This window comes from Thalassophryne amazonica, chromosome 17, assembly GCF_902500255.1.
Source record: "Thalassophryne amazonica chromosome 17, fThaAma1.1, whole genome shotgun sequence".
Taxonomy (NCBI): domain Eukaryota; kingdom Metazoa; phylum Chordata; class Actinopteri; order Batrachoidiformes; family Batrachoididae; genus Thalassophryne; species Thalassophryne amazonica.
The window spans coordinates 5,572,205-5,599,839 of record NC_047119.1 but is presented as its reverse complement, the minus strand read 5'-3'; the positions used below and the strand labels follow the sequence as shown (position 1 = coordinate 5,599,839).

At 40.4% G+C, this 27,635-nt stretch overlaps 1 protein-coding gene across 2 annotated transcripts in view; it reads left to right on the top strand.

The window, feature by feature from the left end:
• The window catches only part of ap3b1a (adaptor related protein complex 3 subunit beta 1a), a 138,197-nt gene that overhangs the window by 71,831 nt on the left and 38,731 nt on the right, over positions 1-27,635 (top strand). For both annotated transcript variants that reach the window (XM_034192186.1, XM_034192185.1), the window contains exons 20-22: positions 7,093-7,243; positions 10,915-10,963; positions 13,194-13,294. In XM_034192186.1, the coding sequence (XP_034048077.1) occupies positions 7,093-7,243; positions 10,915-10,963; positions 13,194-13,294 (301 nt within the window). The remainder of the gene's footprint in view (positions 1-7,092; positions 7,244-10,914; positions 10,964-13,193; positions 13,295-27,635) is intronic.

Genomic DNA, 27,635 nt, shown 5'->3' with positions numbered 1-27,635 from the left:
CTATAAACTCAAATCTATTATGTTCAAACTGCTTTTTTAGTAATCCTGTGAATCACTAAACTAGTATTTAGTTGTATAACCACAGTTTTTCATGATTTCTTCACATCTGTGAGGCATTAATTTTGTTGGTTTGGTACCAAGATTTTGCTGGTTTACTAGTGTGCTTGGGGTAATTGTCTTGTTGAAACACCCATTTCAAGGGCATGTCCTCTTCAGCATAAGGCAACATGACCTCTTCAAGTATTTTGACATATCCAAACTGATCCATGATACCTGGTATGTGATATATAGGCCCAACACCATAGTAGGAGAAACATGCCCATATCATGATGCTTGTACCACCATGCTTCACTGTCTTCACTGTGAACTGTGGCTTGAATTCAGAGTTTGGGGGTCGTCTCACAAACTGTCTGCTGCCCTTGGACCCAAAAAGAACAATTTTAATATCATCAGTCCACAAAATATTCCTCCATTTCTCTTTAGGCCAGTTGATGTGTTCTTTGGCAAATTGTAACCTCTTCTGCACATGTCTTTTATTTAATAGAGGGACTTTGCGGGGGATTCTTGCAAATAAATTAGCTTCACACAAGTATCTTCTAACTGTCACAGCACTTACAGGTAACTCCAGACTGTCTTTGATCATCCTGGAGCTTATCAATGGGTCAGCCTTTGCCATTCTGGTTATTCTTCTATCCATTTTGATGGTTGTTTTCTGTTTTCTTCCACGCGTCTCTGTTTTTTTTTTTTTTGTCCATTTTAAAGCATTGGAGATCATTGTAGATGAACAGCCTATAATTTTTTGCACCTGCGTATAAGTTTTCCCCTCTCCAATCAACTTTTTAATCAAACTACGCTGTTCTTCTGAACAATGTCTTGAACGTCCCATTTTCCTCAGGCTTTCAAAGAGAAAAGCATGTTCAACAGGTGCTGGCTTCATCCTTAAATAGGGGACACCTGATTCACACCTGTTTGCGCCACAAAATTGACGAACTCACTGACTGAATGCCACACTACTATTACTGTGAACACCCCCTTTTCTACTTTTTTTTAGTAATAGCCCAATTTCATAGCCTTAAGAGTGTGCATATCATGAATGCTTGGTCTTGTTGGATTTGTGAGAATCTACTGAATCTACTGGTACCTTGTTTCCCACGTAACAATAAGAAATATACTCAAAACCTGGATTAATCTTTTTAGTCACATAGCACTACTATTATTCTGAACACTAGTGTATGGCCTATGGGGGGGGCGTCATATTTGATGGACTTGATAGGTTTTCTAGGCTGAAGTTTGCAGTACATACGGGTTAAGCCTTCATGTTTCTGCCTCATCCTGACAAGAAGGGACGTGGTTTTTCATGAAATGTCCCATATGGGGTGTAATGGCTAGAAAGAGCACCCCATTGCAGAGAACCACAATGGCAGGCAGGAAAAACAAGTTTGTTGTCTCGCAAGGATGAATGCACAGTTATTATAATTGGCAACAGGCTGGGTCATTAATAGCCTACGGTCAGGCATCAGTCAATTTATTTCATTTGTATAGAACCAAATCACAACAAGACGCTTCACGCAAGTAAGGTCGAACCTTACCAACACAGTCTTACTAAGGGAGCAGCACCGGAATGATCCAAGTGGTAGGTCAGTGCACAAAGATCAATCAAATCCAACAGGAACACTGAACAGCAAGGAACATCTGTAACAGAGAGGCAAAAACACTGACTGTAACGTGAGAGAGCTGGATGAACCATGACAGTCTGGCAACAAGGGAACATGCTCATGATGGTTAGAAAGGCAATGAGATGCTGAAGAGTGGGGAAATGTGAATCTAGAAGTCCAGAAACATAAAGTTAAGTGACATGGAATGAAATGTTTGGGAACCTGGGTTGGGAACCATTGATCTAGTACTGTGTCAGAGTTTGTACTCTTGACAAACCTAGTTCATATGTGCATGCTTAGATAGTGCAAGTCTTCATTGTACGGGGAAATAACGAGGTTCAGTTACAGCACACTGCCACTGGGGAGACCTTTATTGCAAAAGTCTGCAAAATTGCTGAAAATTGCTTCCTTGATGTTTATGACATCAAGGAAGCTTTTTACCTTCTGAAACCTTTATGTGCAAACTACTAAAATATCTCGAGGTATCTGTAATAAAACGTCTGCACTCATTGATTAATATTACATGTATAACCTTGTATGGATATGAAGATGAGGGTAATCTGTTGCATACTAATGATTTTTCAGCTTGTAGGGGTTTAATAAACTGTTCATGCTGGTGCAATTCTGAAAGTCTGCTACTGTGTCAAAGGCCCACTCACTCTAAGAATGTCTTTGAAATTTTTGCTGTCACATTAACAAGCATCATCTTTTTAAAAAATTCAGGAGTAGTAGCTTGAGGCGCACTACTGTAATGTAGCCTCTGTTTTGTGCTAAGAGCAAACAACTACTCCACAGTTGTATTGAAGTAAAAAAATGATTTCTTGCATGTAATAATGTTTATGTAATGTGTAATCTTCAATTAAGCATTGAACTCTTGTTATCTAGGCATGTTTAGCTCATGCCAGAATAGATCCTTGTCATTTGATTGGTACTCCATATGTCTTGTGCCATTAATTATTTGTCCCGTGGTACAGAATAACAGTCTATTGTTTGATTTACGCCAGTTTTTTCTGCCATTTGGTTCCATTTACCATTCGTATTGGTTCCATACATTTTGCTCCATTGAACGACTCCACTACTTTTTTGTAAAAATGCTTCCAGTGATACGAGGAAACTATTTAGATGTCATATAAAATAAATAATGTTTTTCCCTTTGTGCAACAGTAAGAATATTTTCATAAGTTGAAAAATGGCATGTTTGAATGGAACATTGTATTCTTTAACTCATAATAATTTTCCTGGCCGTACATCAGTGGATGCCATTCATTGTTTCTACAATATAGGAACTAGTTGTTATTAACCCTCTGGGGCCGACGCTGTCGTATACGACGGCTAAAACCAAGCTTTACTCAATTATAAACGGGTGCACATAATTGGTACTCATCGTGCTTGTGTGTGCTAAACATCATTGATGCACAGCAGAGGGAAACACTTCCTTCCTTCCTACAATGCGTCATTGCTTTCCTCTTATGAAGCACTTTCCCTGTGTTTTCTGCTGCATATCATTTATTTTTAGCACACACAAGGACCATGAGTACCAGTTATGTGCGTGCCTGATTATAAATAACTTTTTAATGATATGAGATAGAAACTTTTTTTTGCTGAAAAGTTAACTCCGCGGACTTTCGAGCCAGCCATCGGCCATCTTTGTACTCCTCATAGAAGCTGTGTGATGACGTGCGCAATGTGAGTGTCTAATCGGAATTGGTTCACCATCACATGGTTTTCCAAAATCTATTCATAGGGCAGATTTACCTCACGTGAAAAGCCAAAGATCGTTTTCAGGAGTGATATGTTACTAGTTGGGCCATTTGAATAGCCCCCTGGGTGCTCCAATGAGTACATACTACTGGGCTCCAATGCGCCCTGCACCATTACGCACAGTGATCAGTGAAAGCAGACGGAGAGCCTCTGATGACAATCTCACGTGTTCAAACAAAGTGTGTGTAACTATCAAGATTGCTCCACTAGTTTGCATGTGAATGTTACTGGATAACTCTGTTGCTTTCTCTGCATAAAGCACTGTTTACCATATTGATGGAGCGAGGGGGAGGTTCGCTCCTCAGACTGGAGCCAAAGTGGGCCAAAGTGTGAATGAAGCTGCTTCAGGAGCAGCACAGAACACTCCAAAACACAGTAGAAGTATAAGTTTGTGATGTAACCTTTGTGTAATAGCACACAGAAATTGTTTTGACATGAAGACAAACAAATCGCATAGACCATTTTGTATATATTGTTCAAAATGTGCATTTGTGTTTATTGTTTGAACCTTTTTGTTGTACAGTCTTTCACGCAAGACCTCAAATTATCTTTATAAAGTGTCAAAACAGTTGTTTATTATACTTTGCTGTGTGTTTTGAATAAATGTGTGCGGAAAATTATTTTCCCGCTTTACTTTTTCCTTTCTTATTTCTGATTGTAAACCTTTATTACACTTATAAAACACAACAAAAGCATATATGTTACGAAAGCACAGGTTGTCCTGAAAAAAAGAAACATAAAATTTGATTGTGGGATGCAGGGAGAGCTGTTAACAGCAATAATAAAACATTTATGCCAGGCGAGTGAACTGTCTAAAAAATGCCCTTGGACCCCAGAGGGTTAAAGGCACAAGCAGTGACAAGCCTTTAAATTGTGTTATCCTATGACGTCATGCATTTCCCCTTATGGTTAAGTGTCTGAACCTTAGAAAAAGTAGATGTTAAGTTTTGGCTTTTCTTCTTAAATCCCCACTAATGACGAGCAGCATTGAAACAAATGTGCCTATCTGTCTGTCGGTGTCCAGTGACCATTATATTGAATAAAAGATTTAATGTCTTTGCAGTGATATTTCTGTGCATTTTATTTCATGCCATTTCCCCCTCATCTCCATTGTCTTGCTGCTTATAGAGGGCTTTGTTTTTTTAATTGTTGTTAATGCAAAAGAGGTTGAGTGGCAGTTTCATGAACTTACTGTGCCACTTTATTAGGTACATCTGCAAGTGTTCAAATAGGAAATTTCAAATCAATGTTATGTTGCAGAAACTTAGTGCATTTAGGCACATAGTCCAGCTTAAGGATCTACTGCATTTCAAACCAAGCATCAGAACACAGAGTAAATGTGATTTAAGTGACTTTTAACATGGCATGGTGGGTTACAATTTGACATAATCAACCTGAAACCTCAGATCCATCCTGCTTTGTGAAAAACGTTGAGCTGATTGGTGGTGGTGCACTAGAACAGTGCAGGGAAAGAGGAGTTTTTGTTGTTTGTTTATTTTGTTTTTTTTTTATGCATGCCTTGAAATTTTGCATCTGCAGGGCTTATTGGAAGATCTTGACTTGTTTGAATTTTTTTTTTTTTTTTTTTTGTAAAACATCCAATATGGCAACTAAGTTGTTGTTGTTGTTGTAAATTTGCACTGTGTAAAAGAAAACCTTTCAGTTAAAGCTGACAATCTTGTTTAGTACGCAGGAGGCAAATAAAAAGTCCTCACTGTCCAAATTCTTATGGCCCAACATTCCAGCATGTTGGTCCACATGCCTTCATTATGCCAGTGTCACAAGAAGCAGTTCTTGACTTTTTAAGCTGTAGCCTGTAACAGTTTATATACTCACCGGCCACTTTATTAGGTACACCTGTTCAATTGGCCAATCAGCCAATCATATGGCAGCAACTCAGTGCATTTAGGTGACTTACTGAAGTTCAACCTCAGCATCAGAATGGGGAATAAAGGGGATTTAAGTCGCATTGAACGTGACATGGTTGTTGAGTATTTGAGAAACTGCTGATCTACTGGGATTTTCACACACAACCATCTCTAAGGTTTACAGAGAATGACCCGAAAAAAAAGAAGACATCTGGTGTGCGGCAGTTGTGTGGGCGAAAATTCCTTGTTGATGTTAGAGAACGGGTAGACTGGTTGATGCCATCATGTTAATACGGACCAGCATCTCTGAGGAATGTTTCCAACACCTTGTTGAATCAGTGCCACGAAGAATTAAGGCAGTTCTGAAGACAAAAGGGGTTCCAACCCAGTACTACCTAATAAAGTGTCCACCAGATGGACACAGAATACTGCTTTACACAATAATTATCCCACCACAGTTATTATAAGTTATTTTTAATGTATTTATTTTGTGAATATGTAGTTAACGTATAAAAAAAATGTGAAATATCCCATCGCAACATTGTATTAAAAGGGAACCCAATAGTCGAACAGTATCCAGCTATTTTATTGTATCTCCAGTAGATGGGTAACCTCCATCACATGTCGCTTCACACAGACAGACACACACACTCTAGCCTGGTGGACCTGTTAGAATACCGTTGGTGTGAGTTCCATTAACAAGCTAATCAACGAGAATTTTCCTTCAGCAATGTAACCTACATTTACATGGCTAATGGATAATGACTTTTGATTGGTCATTTAGAAGACTGGTGTTCCCAGTGAATGAGATTTGACTCATTACCACTGACTGTGTTCTCACACACACACACACAGACGCACTGGCAAATTTAGTTTCTCATGCGCCCTACTTCATTTGCTCACAAGCACACAAACTTGCACCGATTGTACCTGATTTTTGTGTTTGACAGGCCGCCGGCTGACCCTGTTCTCTCCATTAGAGAGTGTAATTAGAGCAGCTCACCCCAGTGCTCAAACACGCGCACACACACATACACACAGTAATTAGAGCAGCTCACCCCAGTGCTTCCACAACAAACACAGCATAATGCCCTCATTATGGCCCAGTCATTTCAGGCAGGGCCTAATCAGGCCCACAGTGATTTATATCACTTTTTCCTGTTTGCAGCAAATGAAATCTGTAGGCCAAATTAATACTGGCTTTTCATCATCGGGCCAAGTTAAAAAGCCAGTTACCGTCACAATTCCCCTCATTAATTTAACAGCTGAAAATCCCAGGCAGGCGGAGTAAACACTCATTATCGGGACAAATTGAAGAGGAACAGAGAAAGTGGAAGGGAGAGGAGAAAGATGGAAAAGGTCTTTTTGAATGCAGCGTTAAATTAACTTCAGCAACAAACAGATTGATCTTTCTTATTACAAGCCAATCAAGTTTTCAGTTTAAACAGAAAAGAAGAGCTGTGGCTCCAAATTTGCCTGATATTGTGGTCCCTTGAGTGGCATTTGATGCTCCATTATTGATAATTATTTCAGATTGGTACCTGATATTGACCAGTCCGTTGATTATAGGTTTCAAAATCAGTTTCTGGAGAGAAAAATCATTCTTTTTCACTATGTGCATTCATCCCGTGTCTGAAGCAGTTCTACTTCATGCCTCCTGACCGCCAGAGGGCGGTGCTTAGCACCTGGATCATGCATGCATGGAGTAATCCAGGTGCTAAGCACTGCCCTCTGGCGGTAATCCGGAATTCATAGAACCATAGTTACATAACGTAACTCTCATTTTGTGCTGTTTCTGTGTGTTTCAGTGACTCCGATGAAAATGTGAACGGTCCTATATCCCAAGCTAGCAGCTCTTCAGAAGAAAGCTCCTCTGAGTCGGAGACGGATTCAGAGGATGAATCTGATTCAGATTCCCACTCGGCAGCAAAGAAGAGTCAAGTGAAGTCGAAACCCAAGGTGGTGATATGGTTGAGTTTGGTGTGGTCCACTGGGCTAAAGTACAGATGATGATTGTGTAACTGAGTAGCATAAAGGCTCATAGCTTGGGAACACGTACATATTCTATTATTATTGATCTCACAGTGGAGAAATTATGCTTACACTCCAGTTACCTCAGACAGCAATTAGTCCACAATTATTACTTGTTTACCATAATAATGGCACACATCAGAATTAAAGACAGCACATACACATTTGACATTGTTTATGTGCACTAAGTTTGTAGAAGTCCGTTATCCGAATTGAGGCAAGTGGGTGAAGGCCACGTAGCAACCCTGAGATGCGCTGCCGTCAGCTTGGGGTGGAGAACCTGGGCTGCAGCTAAAACTGCACCACCCCCGCCGAAGGGGAAAGGAGTGACGTTAAGCGGGCGTCGGAAAGGGGAGTGTTGCTGGGGGGTAGGAGGCGGGTGGAGGGAGGGAATGGAGCATGCTTCAGTCCTGTGAAAAACAGTTTGTCTTTGTGAGTTGAGATAAGAAGCAGCCAATGTTCCCCAGGCCAAAAGAAATTCCTCTGGAGGGAAAACAGTCGGGCAATTTGACCTTCAGGCTTGATAAGCCTGTAATGTTGTGGTTTGAGCAGTGAAAAACACTTTAACAGTTCCAGTTGAACAACCAAATCCCAATTATGAATTAAGAATATTCCCAATTATGAATTAAGAATATTCACCGGCCTCTGAAATCTTCAGCTTCAACTGCAAGGCACGCATCTGCTCCAAGATGTCATCCAATTTGCGTCTGAGTTCAAGAGTCATCGCAGTCTGAGAATGCACTGCCTTGCCAACCTCGTTAATCATGACGGACAAGCGAGGGGCCGTGGTTCTTGATGCCGCCGTCTTGCCAATTTTCTGGTAGATCAGGGCAGCACATAAGCCAAAAAGTACCAGCCCTGCTACCATGAGACCAAAAATGAATATATCCTCGATGTCCTCAACGGAGAAAGGCGCCAAGCATGCAACACACCAGGAACTCCAGGCGTCAAGGACATAGCCCACAGGATACATTCCATCTGCGCAGGTATGATCCCCTGGTCCTGACCTTCTTGTAGAAAAAATGGTGTCAATAGCGTTCAGAGACCAGCTGATCAATTCCATGGTTAATCCAATAGTAGTCCAATAGATCCAGAATCCAATATAATTTGAGGAATTCACTGTCTGGTGAAGGAGGGACTTGAAGGTTAAAGCAGAGAACAGAGATAAGGGAAAGTGGAGATGCGACCACCCTCGTCGGAGTCCCAAGCTGAATGTAATATTGAAATATGTAATGTAATATACCATTTTAAAGGGTACTGTCTGTAGTATTAACCTGTGAAGTTTCAGAGCTTAATACCTGCTCAGTGTGGAGACACGGCCTAATCAACATTAAGATCTCTCGCCGCGGGCAAAAAAAAAAAAGTAAAAAAGAAAGCATTCTTGAGGATTCTTGGACCATATTTTGACTAGTCTACTTCCTTAAAACTAATACTCTTCCATCAGCATGTCCGTATTTCTGGTCCAATACGAAATGCACAAAAATGTGACGAACACAAAAACGTGACCTACAGCAACTGAGAGAGATTTGTTGGAACTGTTAGCTACTGCTTCAAGTGTTCAAACCAAGATGTGTTGTGAGAACCAAACAACAGTGCACTCTAACTCGTGGCATAGTTCCAAGCTGGTTCTGTAACAACTGGAATGCTATAGAGCGTGACGTACACAAATCGTGATGTATCATTAATGGACCTGGTATCAAATACATTCAAAGAAATAGCTGACTAAATAATAACTAAATCTAAATCTTATACCTTATCTAGTGACATTCCATAAACGGCTGCCCTGCATCAATGGTACATCATCTCTAGGTTTTTGTGACGTACTCTGTAACAGGAAATGATAAGTGAGCGTACATGTTCCCATGCAACAAGCCTAATTGGAAGTTTTTATTTCTGTACCACAAATATTAACTTCAAAAGCCACTTTTAATAGGTGGCATATTTGCTTCTAACACAAAAAGACACCTGTGTGACATTATTTGTCTCTGTTGTCTCCAAAAATAGCTGAGATTTTATTTTAAGTAGGTACAAGTAGGAGAACTTTGTGTTCTGCTGTTTGCTTGCTTTGTTGGCTCCATGAGAATGGTGACATGCTAAAACCCTGTTTATAAGAGCTCTGCAAACATGGCAACACTATGCATTGTTGTTCATTTCTTATGCAGTGGTCACAAAAATAGGTGCTCCATAAAATTTTGGATACATTTTTTGTTTAATTGTAGGGGGCAGCCATTTATAATCATGTTAATCTTGAATTGGTAGGAAGCATGTTGTCAGAAAAACAAATGCACTGATCCTTAACCTTGAGTATCACCGTTTTCTTTCCTGTCCAAAAAATAAAATAAAGTAAAAGTCAATAAATTTGAAGAACACAAATTGGCTTGTCTGTGCAATCTTGTGTTCATTGTTCTATCATAAACATTATGCATAAAGTCTATACTGGTTGTACCGTAGGGTACAGGGGATGTATGTGCTGGTGCTGTGGATTGCCATATCCACCACACTACAGGACTGCCTTGGGTCCTGGATGGTGGCCAACCCAGGCAGTGTAAAACTGTACTGAAAAAATCACCCAGAAATGGAAGAAGCAGAAGAAATGTTGGTACTTTTTTAATTCTGCTTGGGACAGACATCGTAGTTTAAAACTGTTTTTCTAGAATGTTTGTGAAGTTCTCCCCATTTATTGTGTACTTCTGTAGAATTATACATTGGACGACATTCAGATCTGTATTTGTGATTGGACAGTGCAGCAGACTGTTGCTGTAGGACTTGTTTCCAAGATGTATATGTTTGAAGAGCTTAGAAATCACAGCTGTTACCACGGGATTCGTGTGATTTGACTCTCCTGTTAGCTGGATTTTCTTTCCTCACAAATCTCATTCAAACCCATTCCAACCTTCACAATCTTTTTCCTCACCTCTTGTACTCGTCCCTCCATTTCTAACTCTTCCCCCTCCTCCCCCTTTCAGCACTATGAAATTCTCATTTCAAACAGTTTGTCATTTGTGCATCGTCTATGAATTATGCATCACTTTCTCCAATGTCTCTGCCCCACTTCCAGACCTCCATTTCACTAACAAGGTTTCCGTCTCGATTACTGTCGCCAAGTGTCAATAAGGCAATCTAATAAAATACAGCCTCTAACTTTATTGTTCGGTTTAAGTCTTATTCCTCAATCTCCTCCTTGGTCCTGTGTTTCTTCCCGTTTGCTTAACCTGAAGTAGGCAGAGTGGAATTTTATGGTTCTTTATGTGACGTGAGTGGAGTCCTGGTTGGTTACAGAGGTGTATGGAAAAGGGTTGGAAACGCACTCGTTTGTTTAAATGGAATTTTACTGGGCTTGTTGTGTGGGAGCGCAAGGCTTGTGTTGTAATTCCCACAAGTCAACACTTGAGAAGTCTGCCTCAGCCCGCCGTGTGTCAGAGTGGCTCTCAGACCCCCAACGCGTGCTGAGAATATATGTGGTGTTTTTGGAATGTGCCGTGTCTTGACACATGAACAGTCTGTGAAATTGAAACATTTCACACTCAATAGCATGCTCGCGCACTTTGAATACTTTGTTTAAACTATTGCTTTTCTCTTTATTCATTGTTATTTTATAGGTGGAGGTGAAGCCCAAGAAGGAAGTCTCTTTACTGGATCTAGATGACTGTGAGTTCAAGTGATATCTGGCAATAATCAAATGTATCTCCCAGTAGGGCTGCATGGTTTGGCCCAAAATTTATATCATGGTATAATGTGAAGAAAGAAAACAGCTGGAATTGGTTCCCGGGCGCTGGACTGTAGCTGTACACTGCCCCTAGTGGTTTTATTGTGTCTAACTGTAATTAGGATGGTTAAATGCAGAGGAGACATTTCGTTGTATGCGTATATATAAGTTGACAATAAAGGCTATAATATTATTATTATTAATAATAATAATAATCACGGGCAATAAAGGCTACAGTAATCTTACATTTGTCCCCAGTGCCCCTGACCTAAACCTAAATGATTGTCCACTAGCTGACCTTGCCACGATTATTCTGGAATCCACTTATGTGTGTGACACAATTGGGACACATCAGGTTGAAAATCAAATTCTTCTTCAACAAACAGACAGGTAGACATGACCTTAACCCCAATGATTGATCCCTCCCAAACCTGATATCACCTATGTAATTTCAAAATACGCTCTTTCAGTCAAAGGTTGTCCACTTTCACAAAAAAAAGACCCACCCCACCCCCCACTGTTACAGCCACTGTTGCCCGACACTTTGACTATTTCCTGCTCACTGTCTGACTTCTTGAAGCTGAGCTGTGTCCATACAACAGATGTTTAACCTTCCTTTTTGACCATCTTCTCTTGTTCGTGTACACCGCTTTATGCTTTATTTGTTTCCATCCCTAAACAAAGTGTGAGCTCTCACGTCTTGTAGATGGTTGCTGGTGCAGGCTGATGGATGTTGAAGCTTGGTCTACCAGTTAGCACTGGAGCATCAAAATTCATTCCTCTGAGCAAATTTATATCAACTATGACTATGTTTCTGTGAAGGCTCTCAGTTGTCCAGCTGGTTTCCATAGTAGAGAAGCTTGAATCTTCGACTGGACTGGGTTGCTTGATGCGAGGACGTTTCGCTTCTAATCGCAGAAGCTTCCTCAGTGGCTACCCACGATGGTCCCTGGACAAAGTGCAGAAGTCCCAGCGAACAAAGAGACCAGATAGACAGGAGACGGAGACAAGAAGAAGAGTGTCTCTCCCTTATTTAGCAGGAGTAGGGGAAAAACTACAGAGGATCTTCAGACAGCACAAAATCCCAGTTTACTTTAAACCTGTTAACACCTTGAGACAAAAATTAGTTCACCCTAAGGACAGGATCCCTAGTTACAAACAGAGCAATGTAGTGTATTCTATCAGATGTCAAGAAAACTGTAACGAACACTACATAGTTGAGACTAAGCAACCTTTACACAAAAGGCTATACCAGCACCGCAGAGAGGGCGCCAGTGGACCTCAGTCTGCAGTTCATCTCCACCTTAAAGACACTAACCACACGTTTGAGGACAAGGAAGTTAAAATATTAGCCAGAGAGAAGAAATGGTTTGAGAGAGGGGTCAAGGAGGCATTCTTTGTGAAACGTTTGAAACCCAGCCTTAACCGGGGAGGGGGTCTGAGACACGCTTTATCCCCTGTTTACAATGGGGTACTCAGGTCAAAGCAGTTTCAGTCTTTTGTTCATGGTAATGAGTCATTCACGTCATCAGCAGAGTCGTCAAGGGAGCCATCAGGAGAGGGACAGCTGCCCTGTCATTAGGAGGGTGCTAACTAGAGCACAATAGGTGCTAATTAGAGCTATTGTTTAGTCACCAGCCTATAGCAGTCTGCCTCTCGGTAGGAGGGGTCTGGTTAGGTTTAAAACTCCAGCTTTTGTGACTTCTTGATTATTCTTCTCTGCAAGAGTCAAGACAGAAGTCAGACCACCAGAGCAAGAATTTTAGCTGAGGAAGCTTCTGCGATTTGAAGCGAAACGTCCTTGCGTCAAGCAACCCAGTACAGTCGAAGATTCAAGCTTCTCTACTAAGCTTCCTCAGCTAAAATTCTTGCTCTGGTAGTCTGACTTCTGTCTAGACTCCAGAGTCAAGACAATAAAGGCTCTAAACTCTATAGCCTAGACAGAAGTCAGACTACCAGAGCAAGAATTTTAACTGAGGAAGCTTCTGCGATTAGAAGCGAAACGTCCCCTCGACAAGCAACCCAGTCCAGTCGAAGATTCAAGCTTCTCGACTACAACTATGACTATATACCTTTTATACCATCTACCCCTAATCTACTATAAGACAAGAACTTGTTCTAATTTTGTTGGTTAACAAGCTCTAAGTTCTTGTTTTTCTTTGCATCCTTTAGTTTCTCCTGCACCCTTGACGGCACCAAAGTCTGTCCTCTCTCCCAGCTTGTTGTCTGACCTCAAAGACCTTTCACTCTCCAACATCTCCACCACCGTGCAGGTTGGTGTATGTGTTTGTCTGCATTAGAACCACACAGCGAGTATGTTGTTCCTTTGTGTCTGACACTGACTGAACAGCAGAGCAGCATATGAGGTGGTGAAATGAGCCTCTTTCCCTCGTGGAACATTTGTGCTCCAGACACCAACTATTGACCTTTTCTGCCTTTTTATATTTATTGTCATTCAGGATGGTGCACCTACTCTCTCTGTTTCCTGGAGCTCTTAGTCTGTCTTTCTCGCCCGCATTGCCTTTTGCTCTTGCACACCCTTGAACTCTGTGTCTGCGTCTCACGTCCGTGTCCACCCACTCTGTTTTTCTGCCTCTCTGTCACCTTCCATCTCTCTCTGTCAGATGTTGTGTCCCTTGTGTCTGGCTGTTGTGTATATCTGATGGTTGACCTTTCTCAGTGTGACGGCTCCTTTCTCTCTGTGTGTGAGTGGGTCTGTCTGTCTGTGTATTTTATATCATGTGTTCCCCTGGGAAGTTAATGTCCAGACCATTCTTTCTACTGTTGCAATGTCTATTTAGTGTCTTCCAGCCACATTGTTTTGCAACTCTAATGTATTAAGACTTAAAATTATAAATTAAAAGGTTTAAAATGCCACAAATGAATGTAGAGGTTTGTTAACTACAATATTCATTTGTCTGATATACTATTAGAATGTTGGGTGCATAAGTATTTGGACAGTGGTTCATATATTTTTTGTAATTTTGCCTCTGCACAACAATAATTGTGCTGAAATGACCAAATAAAATTGCGATTGTAGTGTAAGTTTTCCGTTTTAATTTGAACAGTCCCTTCATTCTCGGGAGGGATGAGTGAGTGGACAAACCCTTAATTCTAAATGTAAAAACAACACCAAGAACTCTGGAACACGAGGACATCTCCAAATGCTGAATGTCCTCCTTTGAGTTACTTTGCTTGGTGTCTATTGCAATGTATTTAAGTTGTTGCTTGTTTGTGGATCTTTCTGTTTTCAGTTTTGTCTTTAGTAAGTTAGAATCACTCTCTATAGGATTGACTGACTTCACCATTGAAGAATATTCCATTTATTTGCCTTAAGAAGGTCTTGGGGAGCCTTGGAAGTAGGTCTTGGGACATCATCCATCTGCAGTGTGAAGTCCTGTTTGATTGGTTTGGCAACATTTGGATGAATTTGAGAAGATAATCTAGACCTGTAGACTTGAGAATTCATTACGCTACTTCCATCAGCAGTCACACATCAGTAAACACCAGTAGTGACCCCACTTCCATTGGCAGCCATACATTTCCATGGCAAATCACTGCCATGTTTGACAGATTATGTGGTATACCCTAGGTCACAACATCTGTCAAACAAGGTGGGAGTAGTGTTCTGGCACAATCTAAGAAGTCCAATATTGAATTTTTACCTTTATTTAATTTGTATGTTTGTATCTTTACCACTAATTAGCAGGCATTGATACCTAAGTAACATTAGCTACACTGATGGTGTCATGATTAATGAGGATGTATTTTTAATACCTTCACCCAAGCCACCCAAGTTGTCACAACCACTGGCCTGTCTTCAAAAATATACATTAATCACCTAAACCAGGTAGCTGTCTTCTTAACTTTGAGATAGGTAGGAATGCTTGGGCTTTATTTATCCTGCTCTACCCCTTTACCCATTTATAGTTCCTACCTTTCTCTTGATGTATTCAAAAAGAGTGATCATCTTTACACTGGAACCAAGGTGGTTCTCAAAACCATGTTAGGAAACCATGTTAAATCCTTTGTGGGCAGTGACACCATTCAAATCACCTGTGAAAGTTTAGTTTGAAGTTCTTCCCATCACAATCTTGAGGCAGGTCTACTGTTTGTGGTTCAGACCGGTGGGGATGTAGGCCTCATTCTTCCCTCTTTGAGTGGTTCACACAGTCGGCAAAGAATACAATGGCAGATGTGACGTCAGTGGCCCCGATCAGATGATGTGTTTATGAAAATCACTCCCTACATCCAGTGTATCATAGAATTTGCTGTCTAAAAACAATTATTGGAAAACAAATAAATGGGTTACACAATAGTTGTCTGTACATACAACCCATGGCAAAAATTATGGAATCACCTTTTTCGGAGGATGTTCATTCAGTTGTTTAATTTTGTAGAAAAAAGCAGATCAGACATGACACAAAACTAAAGTCATTTCAAATGGCAACTTTCTGGCTTTAAGAAACACTATAAGAAATCAGGAAAAAAGATTGTGGCAGTCAGTAACGGTTACTTTTTTAGACCAAGCAGAGGGGAAAAAAATATGGACTCACTCAATTCTGAGGAAAAAATTATGGAATCATGAAAAACACAAGAACGCTCCAACACATCACTAGTATTTTGTTGCACCACCTCTGGCTTTTATAACAGCTTGCAGTCTCTGAGGCATGGACTTAATGAGTGACAAACAGTACTCTTCATCAATCTGGCTCCAACTTTCTCTGATTGCTGTTGCCAGATCAGCTTTGCAGGTTGGAGCCTTGTCATGGACCATTTTCTTCAACTTCCACCAAAGATTTTCAATTGGATTAAGATCTGGACTATTTGCAGGCCATGACATTGACCCTATGTGTCTTTTTGCAAGGAATGTTTTCAGTTTTTGCTCTATGGCAAGATGCATTATCATCTTGAAAAATGATTTCATCATCCCCAAACATCCTTTCAATTGATGGGATAAGAAAAGTGTCCAAAATATCAACGTAAACTTGTGCATTTATTGATGATGTAATGACAGCCATCTCCTCAGTGCCTTTACCTGACATGTAGCCCCATATCATCAATGACTGTGTAAATTTACATGTTCTCTTCAGGCAGTCATCTTTATAAATCTCATTGGAATGGCACCAAACAAAAGTTCCAGCATCATCACCTTGCCCAATGCAGATTCGAGTTTCATCACTGAATATGACTTTCATCCAGTCATCCACAGTCCACGATTGCTTTTCCTTAGCCTATTGTAACCTTGTTTTTTTCTGTTTAGGTGTTAATGATGCCTTTCGTTTAGCTTTTCTGTATGTAAATCCCATTTCCTTTAGGTGGTTTCTTACAGTTCGGTCACAGACGTTGACTCCAGTTTCCTCCCATACGTTCCTCATTTGTTTTGTTGTGCATTTTTGATTTTTGAGACATATTGCTTTAAGTTTTCTGTCTTGACGCTTTGATGTCTTCCTTGGTCTACCAGTATGTTTGCCTTTAACAACCTTCCCATGTTGTTTGTATTTGGTCCAGAGTTTACACACAGCTGACTGTGAACAACCAACATCTTTTGCAACATTGCGTGATGATTTACCCTCTTTTAAGAGTTTTATAATCCTCTCCTTTGTTTCAATTGACATCTCTCGTGTTGGAGCCATGATTCATGTAAGTCCACTTGGTGCAACAGCTCTCCAAGGTGTGATCACTCCTTTTTAGATGCAGACTAACGAGCAGATCTGATTTGATGCAGGTGTTAGTTTTGGGGATGAAAATTTACAGGGTGATTCCATAATTTATTCCTCAGAATTGAGTGAGTCCATATTTCTTTCCCTCTGCTTGGTCTAAAAAAGTAACCGTTACTGACTGCCACAATTTTTTTTCTTGATTTCTTATAGTGTTTCCTAAAGCCAGAAAGTTGCCATTTGAAATGTCTTTAGTTTTGTGTCATGTCTGTGATCTGCTTTTTTTCTACAAAATTAAACAACTGAATGAACATCCTCCGAGGCCTGTGATTTCATCATTTTTGCCAGGGGTTGTATTCACCAATTCATTGGGTGAACCTTTGCTTGAATGATTGATATAAATGAAGACCAATACATACTCAGTGATTTGGAAATGTTCATGTATCCATCCTCTCTTGACAAAAGAAAACCTGCTGTAAAAAGTTGATTTTTATTGAAAATAATCATTATATTGAGTTTGTTCAATTACTGAAAATGGATGGACTTGCATCTTGATTTATTATCCCCCCATTTCAGTTCCATTGTGGTAGTGTACTAGACTGCTAAAATAGACACTGTCCAAATGCAAATGTGTCTGACTGTATGAGGACAAAGAACCTACTGTGCATGTTTTAATGATGGTGGGAGGAAACCTGCACAGACTCAGTAGGCAATTTACAATTTGATGTAAGAAATTGAGAACATGCTCAGTGGAAACACATGTATTCCAACAAACTCAGAATGTTTTGGTAAAAGGTTTGTACACTTGCATGAGGTGGTTTTTCAGGCTATTTGAAAAAAACTCATTTTGGAAAAACTGCAATGGAAGCAGTTTTGGCACTATAAGAGGTCACATGACGTACAGAAAAGTCACATGACTTAAGGGAATGAGCTAACTTAATGAACTAAGGGATTGAGAGTTTGTTAAACATAAGAGATGAAGTTACAGCAATATAGAATATAAAAACAAACAGCAGCAAAATTGCAGTATTTACACTGTTAAACCAAACACTCCATTTTAATACAATAATTAAGTTAATATAACTCAAACTTTGAAAAAGTTATAGTCACTCATTTCCATTAATTAACTCAAAAATTAATTGTTGTCATAACAACTTAGTTCCTTGAAATGCATTTAAAGTTTTGGGGCATTTAAGTGTTAGTGATGTATTTCCAGTGCATTCCATTCACTCATTTTAATTGAGTTTATGTAACTGAGGCCAGCAGGTGTCGCTGTGCAGATGTAGTTAGTAAACCTCACTCCAAACAGCTCAAAAGGTTTCTCTGGTCACAAGGCCAGAGCTCTGGGTTTTATCCTTCTGGCTAGAGAGTCTGACTTCCAGTGCCGGAGATCGTGAGTTCGCGTCACGACGGGAGCGAATGGGCGGAGTCATTTCAACACATCGCAGTGTGCAGCCGCTACATTCATACCATCATAAAAAACTGCAAGTTCTGTTCATGGGCTAACATTTAGTATTTTATACATAAACTAGATATACATACGTTTAATTAACTATAAATTGTTAAGTTACTAAAACTTTAACAATTAAATTTTTGAAAATTATTTTATTTAAGTTGGCAAACTCAAATGGTTTGAGTTCAACTAACTCATTGAGTTTTACAGTGTAGCAGGATTTACTGATCCGTTACCGTGGTTACTTACATACAGAGACTGGGAATTGGTTGAATAGTCTTTTTAAAAACCAAGTTCTGTACTCTATAAAATGCAGTGAGTGAATGAGTCCAGTCCCTCCAGTTTAGCCTCATAACCCAGAAACGGTACATGCTATTGTAACTCGCCAAATTAAAAGGGAATGTAATGATGATAAACTCATTAAACATTGATTAACTGTACTGCAACTAGGGCTGCAACAAACAATTATTTGGGTCATCGATGAATCTGATGGGGTTTTGACACGATTAATCGGATTAGCGGGGAATTTTTTAAAAATGTGCCAGGGAAACAATTTTTGTCTCCTTCCATCACTTTATTTAACAACAGAACGTTATTTGAAAACTTAAAATACTTGAAAATAATCAAATCTTCAAATGTCCCTTGGCTGTTGAAATATAAAATAATAAAGAATAAAACAGTTTAAAGAACAAAAATAATTATTTCAAATGGCATTGCTTTATCAAAGTGCTGAGTTGCCATAAAACAACATTGAAACATATAAATGTTATAAAATATATGGTGAAAAAAGAGGTATTTTTATTGCTGCAAATGAGCAATTAGCATAACCAGTTAACCATAAAACCTAAATCAAAAACTGTAGCCGACTCATATGTGCAACATTCTCTGTATAACTTGTAAACTATGTGGTCATTTCACAATGACATGTGACTCGTGTCTCTTTCTCTAAAATTGTATTGTAGCATTATTAGTTATTATTACTATTATTATTGTTGCTATTAGTATTAATATATAAATAAAAATAAGTTAAAAAATATTATAACTTGTAATACATTTGACTCTTTTACCACAACAAATGCTGAGCTATTAATTATACAAAAAACAAATGCACAAACATGCTGAAATGCCAGCAGCTTAATGCTAACTTTAACATTGAAAACACCATAGACATGCTAACGCGTTAGCATCTGCGTTAGCATAAAATACATCTATCAACTGTTTCAGAAGACCATAACAGGTCAGTGTAACATAAAAAAGGTAAATATTCCTCACAGACATATGCTCTTTAGGGTTTTAGGGTAAAAAAAGGTAAAAACTATTTTAATCGATTAACTCGATTAGTTGTTTCAGCTCTAACTGCAATAAATTCAAAATAAAAAAACGTTTATTTTTGTTTATGTAGTATTCCGTAGACCTGCCTGCCGCCTCTTGGATGGTCGGTGGTTGCTGGATGTATGATGGCAATTAGGAGCAGGTGCATTTGAAGTTGCATGTAGCCTGAAATGATCCTGTCAGTTAATTTCCAGAGCCTATAGGTCTGGTGGCCACTGCTGCTTGTACCATTTAAGCCATTTGGAAACACGGGTTATCGTTTTTATTTCAAGTTAAATGCCCTCTGCGCTGGCCCAGAGCTCATGTCTTTTTTACCTTTGTGATGAGTTGCTCTCGATTCTGAGTTTGCACATCAGTCCCACCTGGCTGTCAGTCATTATGATTGACAGCTGCGCTCAGAACAGCGTTTATGCAGCACGGGTCTTGTTAGTGAATCTCAGGTGAAGGCCAGGGAGTAATAGAGAATAGAATTGCAGATTAGAACAGGGAACTTTTTACACATCAACATCTGATTGAGAGTCAATTCTATGCATAAATACATGATGGGCATCAGGATTCATAGACGAGGGTAAATAACCTCACCCCCATTCACTCGCAGCCCCTCCCTGCAGCTTCTGAGACATGCACGCGGGCACTTACATATCAGCTCTCTCCATTCGCTTTATCTCACACACGCACGCGCACACGTGCACGCTGGCCTCGGTGTCATTTCTATTTCTCAGCAATCTGCCCACAGAGGCAGCGAGTCTGTCTCAGCTGAGCGCTCGGGCCCTTTTAGAGAATTACTGCATGGTTATCAAAGGCATTTAGATTAACCCCGGTCACTGTCTTTGACCCACCTCCTTGTCTCCCCCCTTCCTCCTCTCCCTAGTTTCTGCATGCTCTCGCTCTCTCTAATAACATTTTGACGTTAGGATCCCCCACAAATTCCTCTTAAATCCCCTCCACCACCACCCCCCCACCCCACCCAAACCTCTTCCGACCGCTGTCCCTGTGTACGGTGGGCTGGCTGAGGCTGATAACTTTTCATTCATAATTAGCAGTCAGCGAATGGAGCTGCGTTAGGGGGAAATTGAACTGTCAGCGGCAGGGCGCAGGGCATTTGACCCCATCACGCCCAGAGGGGGCCATCATAATTTGTTCATTTGGTGTCCATCAGGATGGCGCCGGCTCATCCCTCCTCCTCCCCTGCCTCCCTCCTCGCCCCTCTGACCTCTCCGTGGCGGGCGTTCTGGGTTCACGTCTAATTATGAATCTGCAGAAAGACCCCAAGCACCACGAATATTGCAGCCACTGCCCTCCAAACCTGCTGCTGCCACTCAAGCTGCAGAGATTGCCTCTTAAAAAGGAATAAATGTCCGTGGAAATAGTCAGTGCTGCGGCCTACGCCACCTACACGATAGATTGGGAAATGCTTGTGATGTAATTTGACTGCCACAGCATTTTTTTTTTTTTGTCTCATTAAAGCTACAGTCTGGTGTTTATATGAAGAACTGTAATACAGCATTGATAACCATCTGTTCATGAGTGGGTAATTCACTACAACAATGAACTGATGTGTTTTCATGGGCTGAGAATAATGCCTTCATTGTCTGCATGGGATTGGGCCCCCTTGTGGAGGCCACCATTTTGCACCGCCATGTTGATGCAGCAGACCAAAGTCATTTCTCCACTTTTTTGCATTTTGCAATGCAGCCAAAAGGCTGAAGAAGAAGCCATGTGTGGTGCCAGCATAATGCAGTCTGAAACTTCACCATTAGGTGGCACTAAATCCTACACACTGTAGCTTTAATATGAAACTATGGGGAGAGGGGTCATTTATACGATATTAAACATTTGTCATATCAGTTCTTTCTTTTCTTTTTTCTTCTTCCTACATAGCCAACCTATTGTATTCGCGCTTCTGAGCGCTCTGGGTGCACCAGCCAATATTCAGCTTTGCACAAACTCGGCCATATATTATATTTGTCGGACCGCCCATTTCAGTAAAATGTCTGACACCTATCTGTGTCTGTTTTTCTCCCTGTCCTTTTGTCATTTATTAAATGGGTTCCTTGTCAGCTGATGTCTGGCGCAGCATAAAAAAACGTGACATGATGTGCACAGTCGGTTTCAAATATTCACCATGCGGACAATAGTTTACGTCACTGAAACATTTTGCACCGTTTTTTGTGTTAAAACGGAAAACTCTGGCAATCGTTTAAGCTTAAAAAACATCTGTTTAAATCCAGGTGACTCTGCAGTTAAATAATCCATTTGTTGCTGCCTGAGATTCCTGCTAGTTAAGATAAAAAAAAAACTCCATAATTTTTCCATTAGGCCCTCACTAATAACAGTGGAACATCCTGTCGGTGATGGGAAGTCAGTTTTCTCAGTGTTCATGTCCAGAAGTGCTGCATATGTTCTCGGGCCCCACTCTCGCACTCAAAATGGCAGCAGGAAAGATCTCCATCTGAACTCCCCTCAGAGTTCTGAAGACGCACAAAACTTTGACAAACTTTGCGGATAACAGCTGACAAGGAACTCATTCTGCTGGATGGAAAAAGGACATTCGTCTGACAAGAAAAGAACACAAACTGATAATAACTCCTTCACCAGGTGACTTGTACAAAGCCAGCCACATTGTCACAGAACACTTCCTGTTTCTTGGATGAGTCTTTCACAATAAGAGCACAGGACAAACAAATGTCATCACAAGTCTAACACAGAAGAGGAGAAAAACATGGTGAAAACTCATTACTTTTTGCTTTTTACAATATGCTGGGGGTGATGGAAACAGTTTTTAGGTGGGTGTTTAATAAATTTTAATTTGAAAATTACAAATTTAATTTTGGATAGGTGTTTTCTTCAAAAAAGCAGATGGGAGGATGCTCGGCCCTTGGCGCTCTGACACAGTGATCTTTGTTCTACTCTGCTGTCCATGCAAATTGTGACCTTAATTTTGTGTGGGTTTGTTTTGCTTTTTGTTAACTTATTTTACTCAACTCTGAATAAACTGCATATTGCAATTTGAGTTTTACGATAAAGCCTTGTGGTTCATTAGACAGTATTTCATATTTCTCTAGACATTTAAAGCTCTTTCATATCTTAGACTCATTTTTGACACTTTGCGTCTAAATCACAGGTTTAAATCTCCATTGCTGCATTAGGTGCTATGAAATTGTTTTGTAGGCTATATTAGCTGAGCACATTGCTGGTAATTTCTTAATGCTAGATGAAGGGCACTGCTGTTTTTTTTTTTTTTACTACTCCTGTTCTATTAATTCTAATATTATAATTTTTCTTATTGATGGAAAATTTCCAATTATTTTAGAATGCCCAATTTGCTGATAAATTCGCATAAATTAACTAACCTCTGTCTGCATGTGCTGGAGAGACTTCTTGTTCTAACAAAGTAGTTTTAGTTGGTTGTTGTACCATTTATTTAATTCAATTTGCAGTCAAGGTCTTTCTGATGCCCCTCAATTAATTGTCATCTCCTGACTGAAGGGAACAATTAGGTCTTTAAAGTCAAACACATGTCCCTTACCTTAATCCTCACAGCTGTTGTACAGCATAATGAGATCCTGTCCGTGACTTTCTGAGGGTCTGAAAAGCAGAAATGGATTTTCCATCTTTGCCAATACATCTTTCTGCTCCTCACACCTCTTTCGCCTAAATTGGCATTCTTATGCACACAGCACAAGGCTGCCCAGGAGCGCTTGGTCCTTTTGAATATGTCAGCAGGATTTTCAGGTCATTTGCCAGAGAGGATGCTAGGAGCCTGGCGTCCGGGCTGTGAAGGTGACTGTTGTCTGTGCCATCCATCATGGGAGCTTCCTTAAGTTGAAGCGTAATAGAGCCTCTCAATCAACTTTCTCCCTCATTGTCACCTCCTGCCTTCCTGTCCACGTTGGAGAATGAAAACCAAAGCCAAGAAAGGAAAAAAGTGAAGGGGAGACTGACAGAGATGTCAAGGTTACATCCCTCTTCTTCTCTTATTTACACTTCAGGTGTTATGGGCTTGTGCTGCATAGCAGGACAACAATAGATGGAAGGGTGAAGGGTCTAGTGTGGGCACTTCTGTCAGGTTTTAACTGTCCACTGTGTCAAATTGGTGATGATAAGCGGTTTCAAACCTTGTGCGTTCACCCGTCCTCTCGCCTGTCGCTGTCGCCTACTTGGGGCGAGGCGGCAGATGGGACCTTGAAGCAGGATATGTCTGTCAGGGAGGTAAATCTCTGTTGTGATGGGGTGGCAAACATTACGGTCAGCTTTATCGACTTCGACGGCTCTGACACATCTAAAAGTGGCCCAATAAATCTGCGGGCCGGTGGTGGCGTGACGGGCATTTGTGACTCATGAGGGCACAGTAGCGTTGCAACATAGCAACAAATGTTTGTTTGACCTCTTTTACAAGTGATCTGGACATGAGAATTACTGTCTTGTCAGAGGGATGGGAGACATATTGGTGATCAGAGAGTTTGTACTCCAGCCAGTGTGACTGGCAGCCCTACCAGCTGAGTGGACCACATCCTTGGTGGCTGGTAAAATAATAATTCTAAATGTTGGCAAACTGTGGCAACACTTATTCATGGACATCCACCTGTAGCTCGCTCTCCTTTTACAGCACAACATTTCCTGGATTACTTTGAGAAGAAAATTGAAGACATAGGTTAAACATATCCCAGCATGCCTTAACCCAGCCACTACACCCTGCTATTGAGGTGGGCGCCACGACTGAGGTATTACCTAGATTTACAGAATTTGATAGTATCTCACAAGGCATGCTGACAAAACTTATAACGTCTACAAAAAGCACAACCTGTTTACTTGATCCTATACCAACAAAACGACTGATATCAAATCTATCATTTTGCTCTAAAATTCTGGATAAAGTGGTGTCACGGCAGCTCGTGGACTATCTTACTGAGAATAATCTCTTTGAGCCACTGCAGTCTGCTCTTAGAAAATATCATTCCACAGAGACACCTCTCACTAAAGTGGTGAATGATCTTGTGCTTGCAATGGATTCGGACACCACTACGGTTCTGGTGCTGTTAGATCTCAGTGCGGCGTTTGATACTGTGGATCATCATATTCTACTTGATAGGCTGGAAAATCATTTTAGGATTACTGGGAGTGCTCTTGCATGGTTGACATTATACCTGACCAGTCATTCTCATTGTGTTTTGTACAATAACACTACCTTTAACCTTAGTGACTTGAAATTTGGGGTTCCACAGGGGTCCATCTTAGGCCCGGGCTTTGCATCCTCAGGGTGCAGGACTACTTAGTGTCACTAGGGTGAATAAAAATCTGCGGGTCACAGAGCTTTCTCTTATTGTGCCCCTGTTCTGTAGAATGATCTCCCTGCATCAATAAAACAGTCGGATTCTATGGAGACTTTCAAGTCCAGACTTAAGACACAGTTGTTTTCCCTTTTGTATGGCTAGTATACTGGCATTGTATGTAACTATGCTTTTACTCTTTTAATTTTATAAGGAAACGGAGCGTGTTGTGGCCTCAACCTTATCTAAATTCTGGGTCTTTTAGTGAAGCTTAGGGCTAGTGGCCGCCAATCACCTTAGTATTTCTTTTGTTTTCCTTGTTGCTTAATGCTGACAAATTGTATTGTATTTGTCTTTTTGGGGCCTGATTCTGTTTTTTTCTCTCTGTTTGAGGTGCAGCTCCATCCAGAGATGGGTGTGGTATCTGTTCCTGAAACTCTCCTGTCCTGTGCACCGGCAACATTTTCTGTATATTCGTTGTATGAATTGTTCTGTAATTTGTGTCTGTATCATGGCCTAAGCAGAGGGTCACCCCTTTGAGTCTGGTCTGCTTGAGGTTTCTTCCTCAGAGGTAGTTTTTCCTTACCACTGTTGTTCTGGGGGTTAGTAAGGTTAGACGTTACTTGTGTGAAGTGCCTTGAGGCTACTTTGTTGTGATTTGGTGCTATATAAATGAAATAAATAAAATAAAATAAAATGTTTCAGGATAGCGCTTTTAATATTTGGGATTTTTGTCACAAAATTGCTATTTAAATAATAAACTATCAGGCCTTTAATGCCTGAGCTATTTTTCCAACTTTTTTTTTTGGTTTGTTTGTTTCATTCGAGCAGGTCGTCAGTTGATTCATGAGCTGGGCTATTAATATGTAGATCTGAGGTTTGAGCCCTGTTCACACTACCTGTCTGTGTCTTGGACAAGATACCTCATCTGCATTGTCCCAGTGTACTCTGTCACAAATAGGTACTGGGATTGGCTGGGAAGAAACCCAAGTGGGACTAATTTCCTGACCACGGAGAGTGGTAGTCTCTCAGTCCACTTCACTCTATGCAATCCGGATAGAAGAACCAGCACCTGTGGGTCTCGGGGCTTATATTGTGGCGCTTCCCCCCCCCCATTCTGTCATGGGTGTCTTGTTGGCTTCCCTCATGAGTCATTCAGTTTTTGAGAACTGCTCACCTGACAGAGTCATCACACAGTACCTTGATTACTGGAAATGAAGGCCATGATGTATTCACTGACTTTGTTCATGTGTCCATCTCCTAACTTGCCTCAAGACAAATGGATGTCAAAGTGATGATTTAATCCTGAGATTTAGAATAAATTTTCCCCCATCCCAACTTTTTTTTATGTGTTACAGGCCTTACAAGGAGGAATGGATGTATATTTAGAATTGAAATTAAGTTGACAGCACTAAACAAAACATGAAATATTTTGGGTTCATAAGGTCTGCAATGAATTAGAAATCAAAGAAAATGTAAGAATCACTGCTTTTTTTAAATTTACATATTATTTATTTTATTTGCATTTGCGTTGTAGATATCACCCCCTCCTACCCCCCAAAAAGAAAAAAGCCACAAAACTGTTTTGTTTTTCTTGTCGTTACATGCTGATAAATTATACTGTATTTTTTTTGTCTTTCTGCCACCTGATTCTGTTTTGTTCTGTCTGAGGTGCGGCTCCATCCTGAGATGGGAGTGGGTGTTTTCTTCTGCAGGCCTCCTGTCTTGTGCACCAGCATGGACTGCCAAAATTTCCTGTATAATTTCCTGTATTATTTGTGTTGGTAACATGGCCCAAGCAGAGGGTCGCCCCTTTGAGTCTGGTCTGCTTGAGGTTTCCTCAAATCATCAGAGGTAGTTTTTTTCTTACCACTGTCACCTGTGTTCTTGCTCTGGGGGTTGGTAAGGTTAGACCTTACTTGGGTGACGCGCCTTGAGGCAACTTTGTTGAGATTTGGCGCTATATAAATGAAAATAAATTGAAATTGAAAACTTGAAAACAAAAAAAGGATTCCATTTGTTCAAAGGCAAAGGTTTTCAATCTGGGTGATACTGGGAAAAACGCCAAAGGGGTTGTTTTTGAATGTGGTTTATGTTGTCTATGTTGTTAGCAGAGGCACAGTTCAAGGTATAATGGAATTTAATGAGTTCTCCCCCCCCCCCACACACACACACACAATTTTTTTAATAATAAATAAATGAACAAGGATGTTCTGACTATACATTCGTCTGGCTAATTTTCAAAAAAACTACTCAAGTGATACCATTCATATTTGGCATATCTTTTTGTGAGAATTTGCACTGTATCTGTCCAAGTGACACAGATTATATGAGCCTTTGTGTTGCCACCAATGTCTGTAATGTTAGGGGCTGACCTTTCCTGGAGACGCATTCCAAATGAAGAAATAACGAGAAAATGATTGAAGGTCTTTACTGAATGCCCTGTGTCCAAGAACATTTCTCTACACAGGATATCTTCCTCGTGTCAGTGTATTGATTTTAGAAGATTATTCTTTTTTGTACACTGCAAGTTTTCATTTGATGGATATCTGTATGGACTACAAAAGTTAAAGCATTCATAAAGTCTGACTTATAAAGGGAGGTACTGATTTGTCCAACTTTGTGGGTTGATGGTTGAAAGTCCCACTTGTTTTTACCTGAGGCCATCAAATATGACAATCGGGTGTTGTGAAGGCCTTGAGTCCATCTGTACGTGTGTCTGTGTTCAGCATAATTCCAGTCCTATTTCTGCCAGGATCTTCAAATCGACAGGGAACATTCTTGGGACACACACCTTGGACAAGTTCAAAGATACCTAACCTTGACTTAATATTGTTATGCTCATACAGCCGAGGGTATTTTAGCATTGCGTTATTTTATTGAATATTAGTGTCTGCCG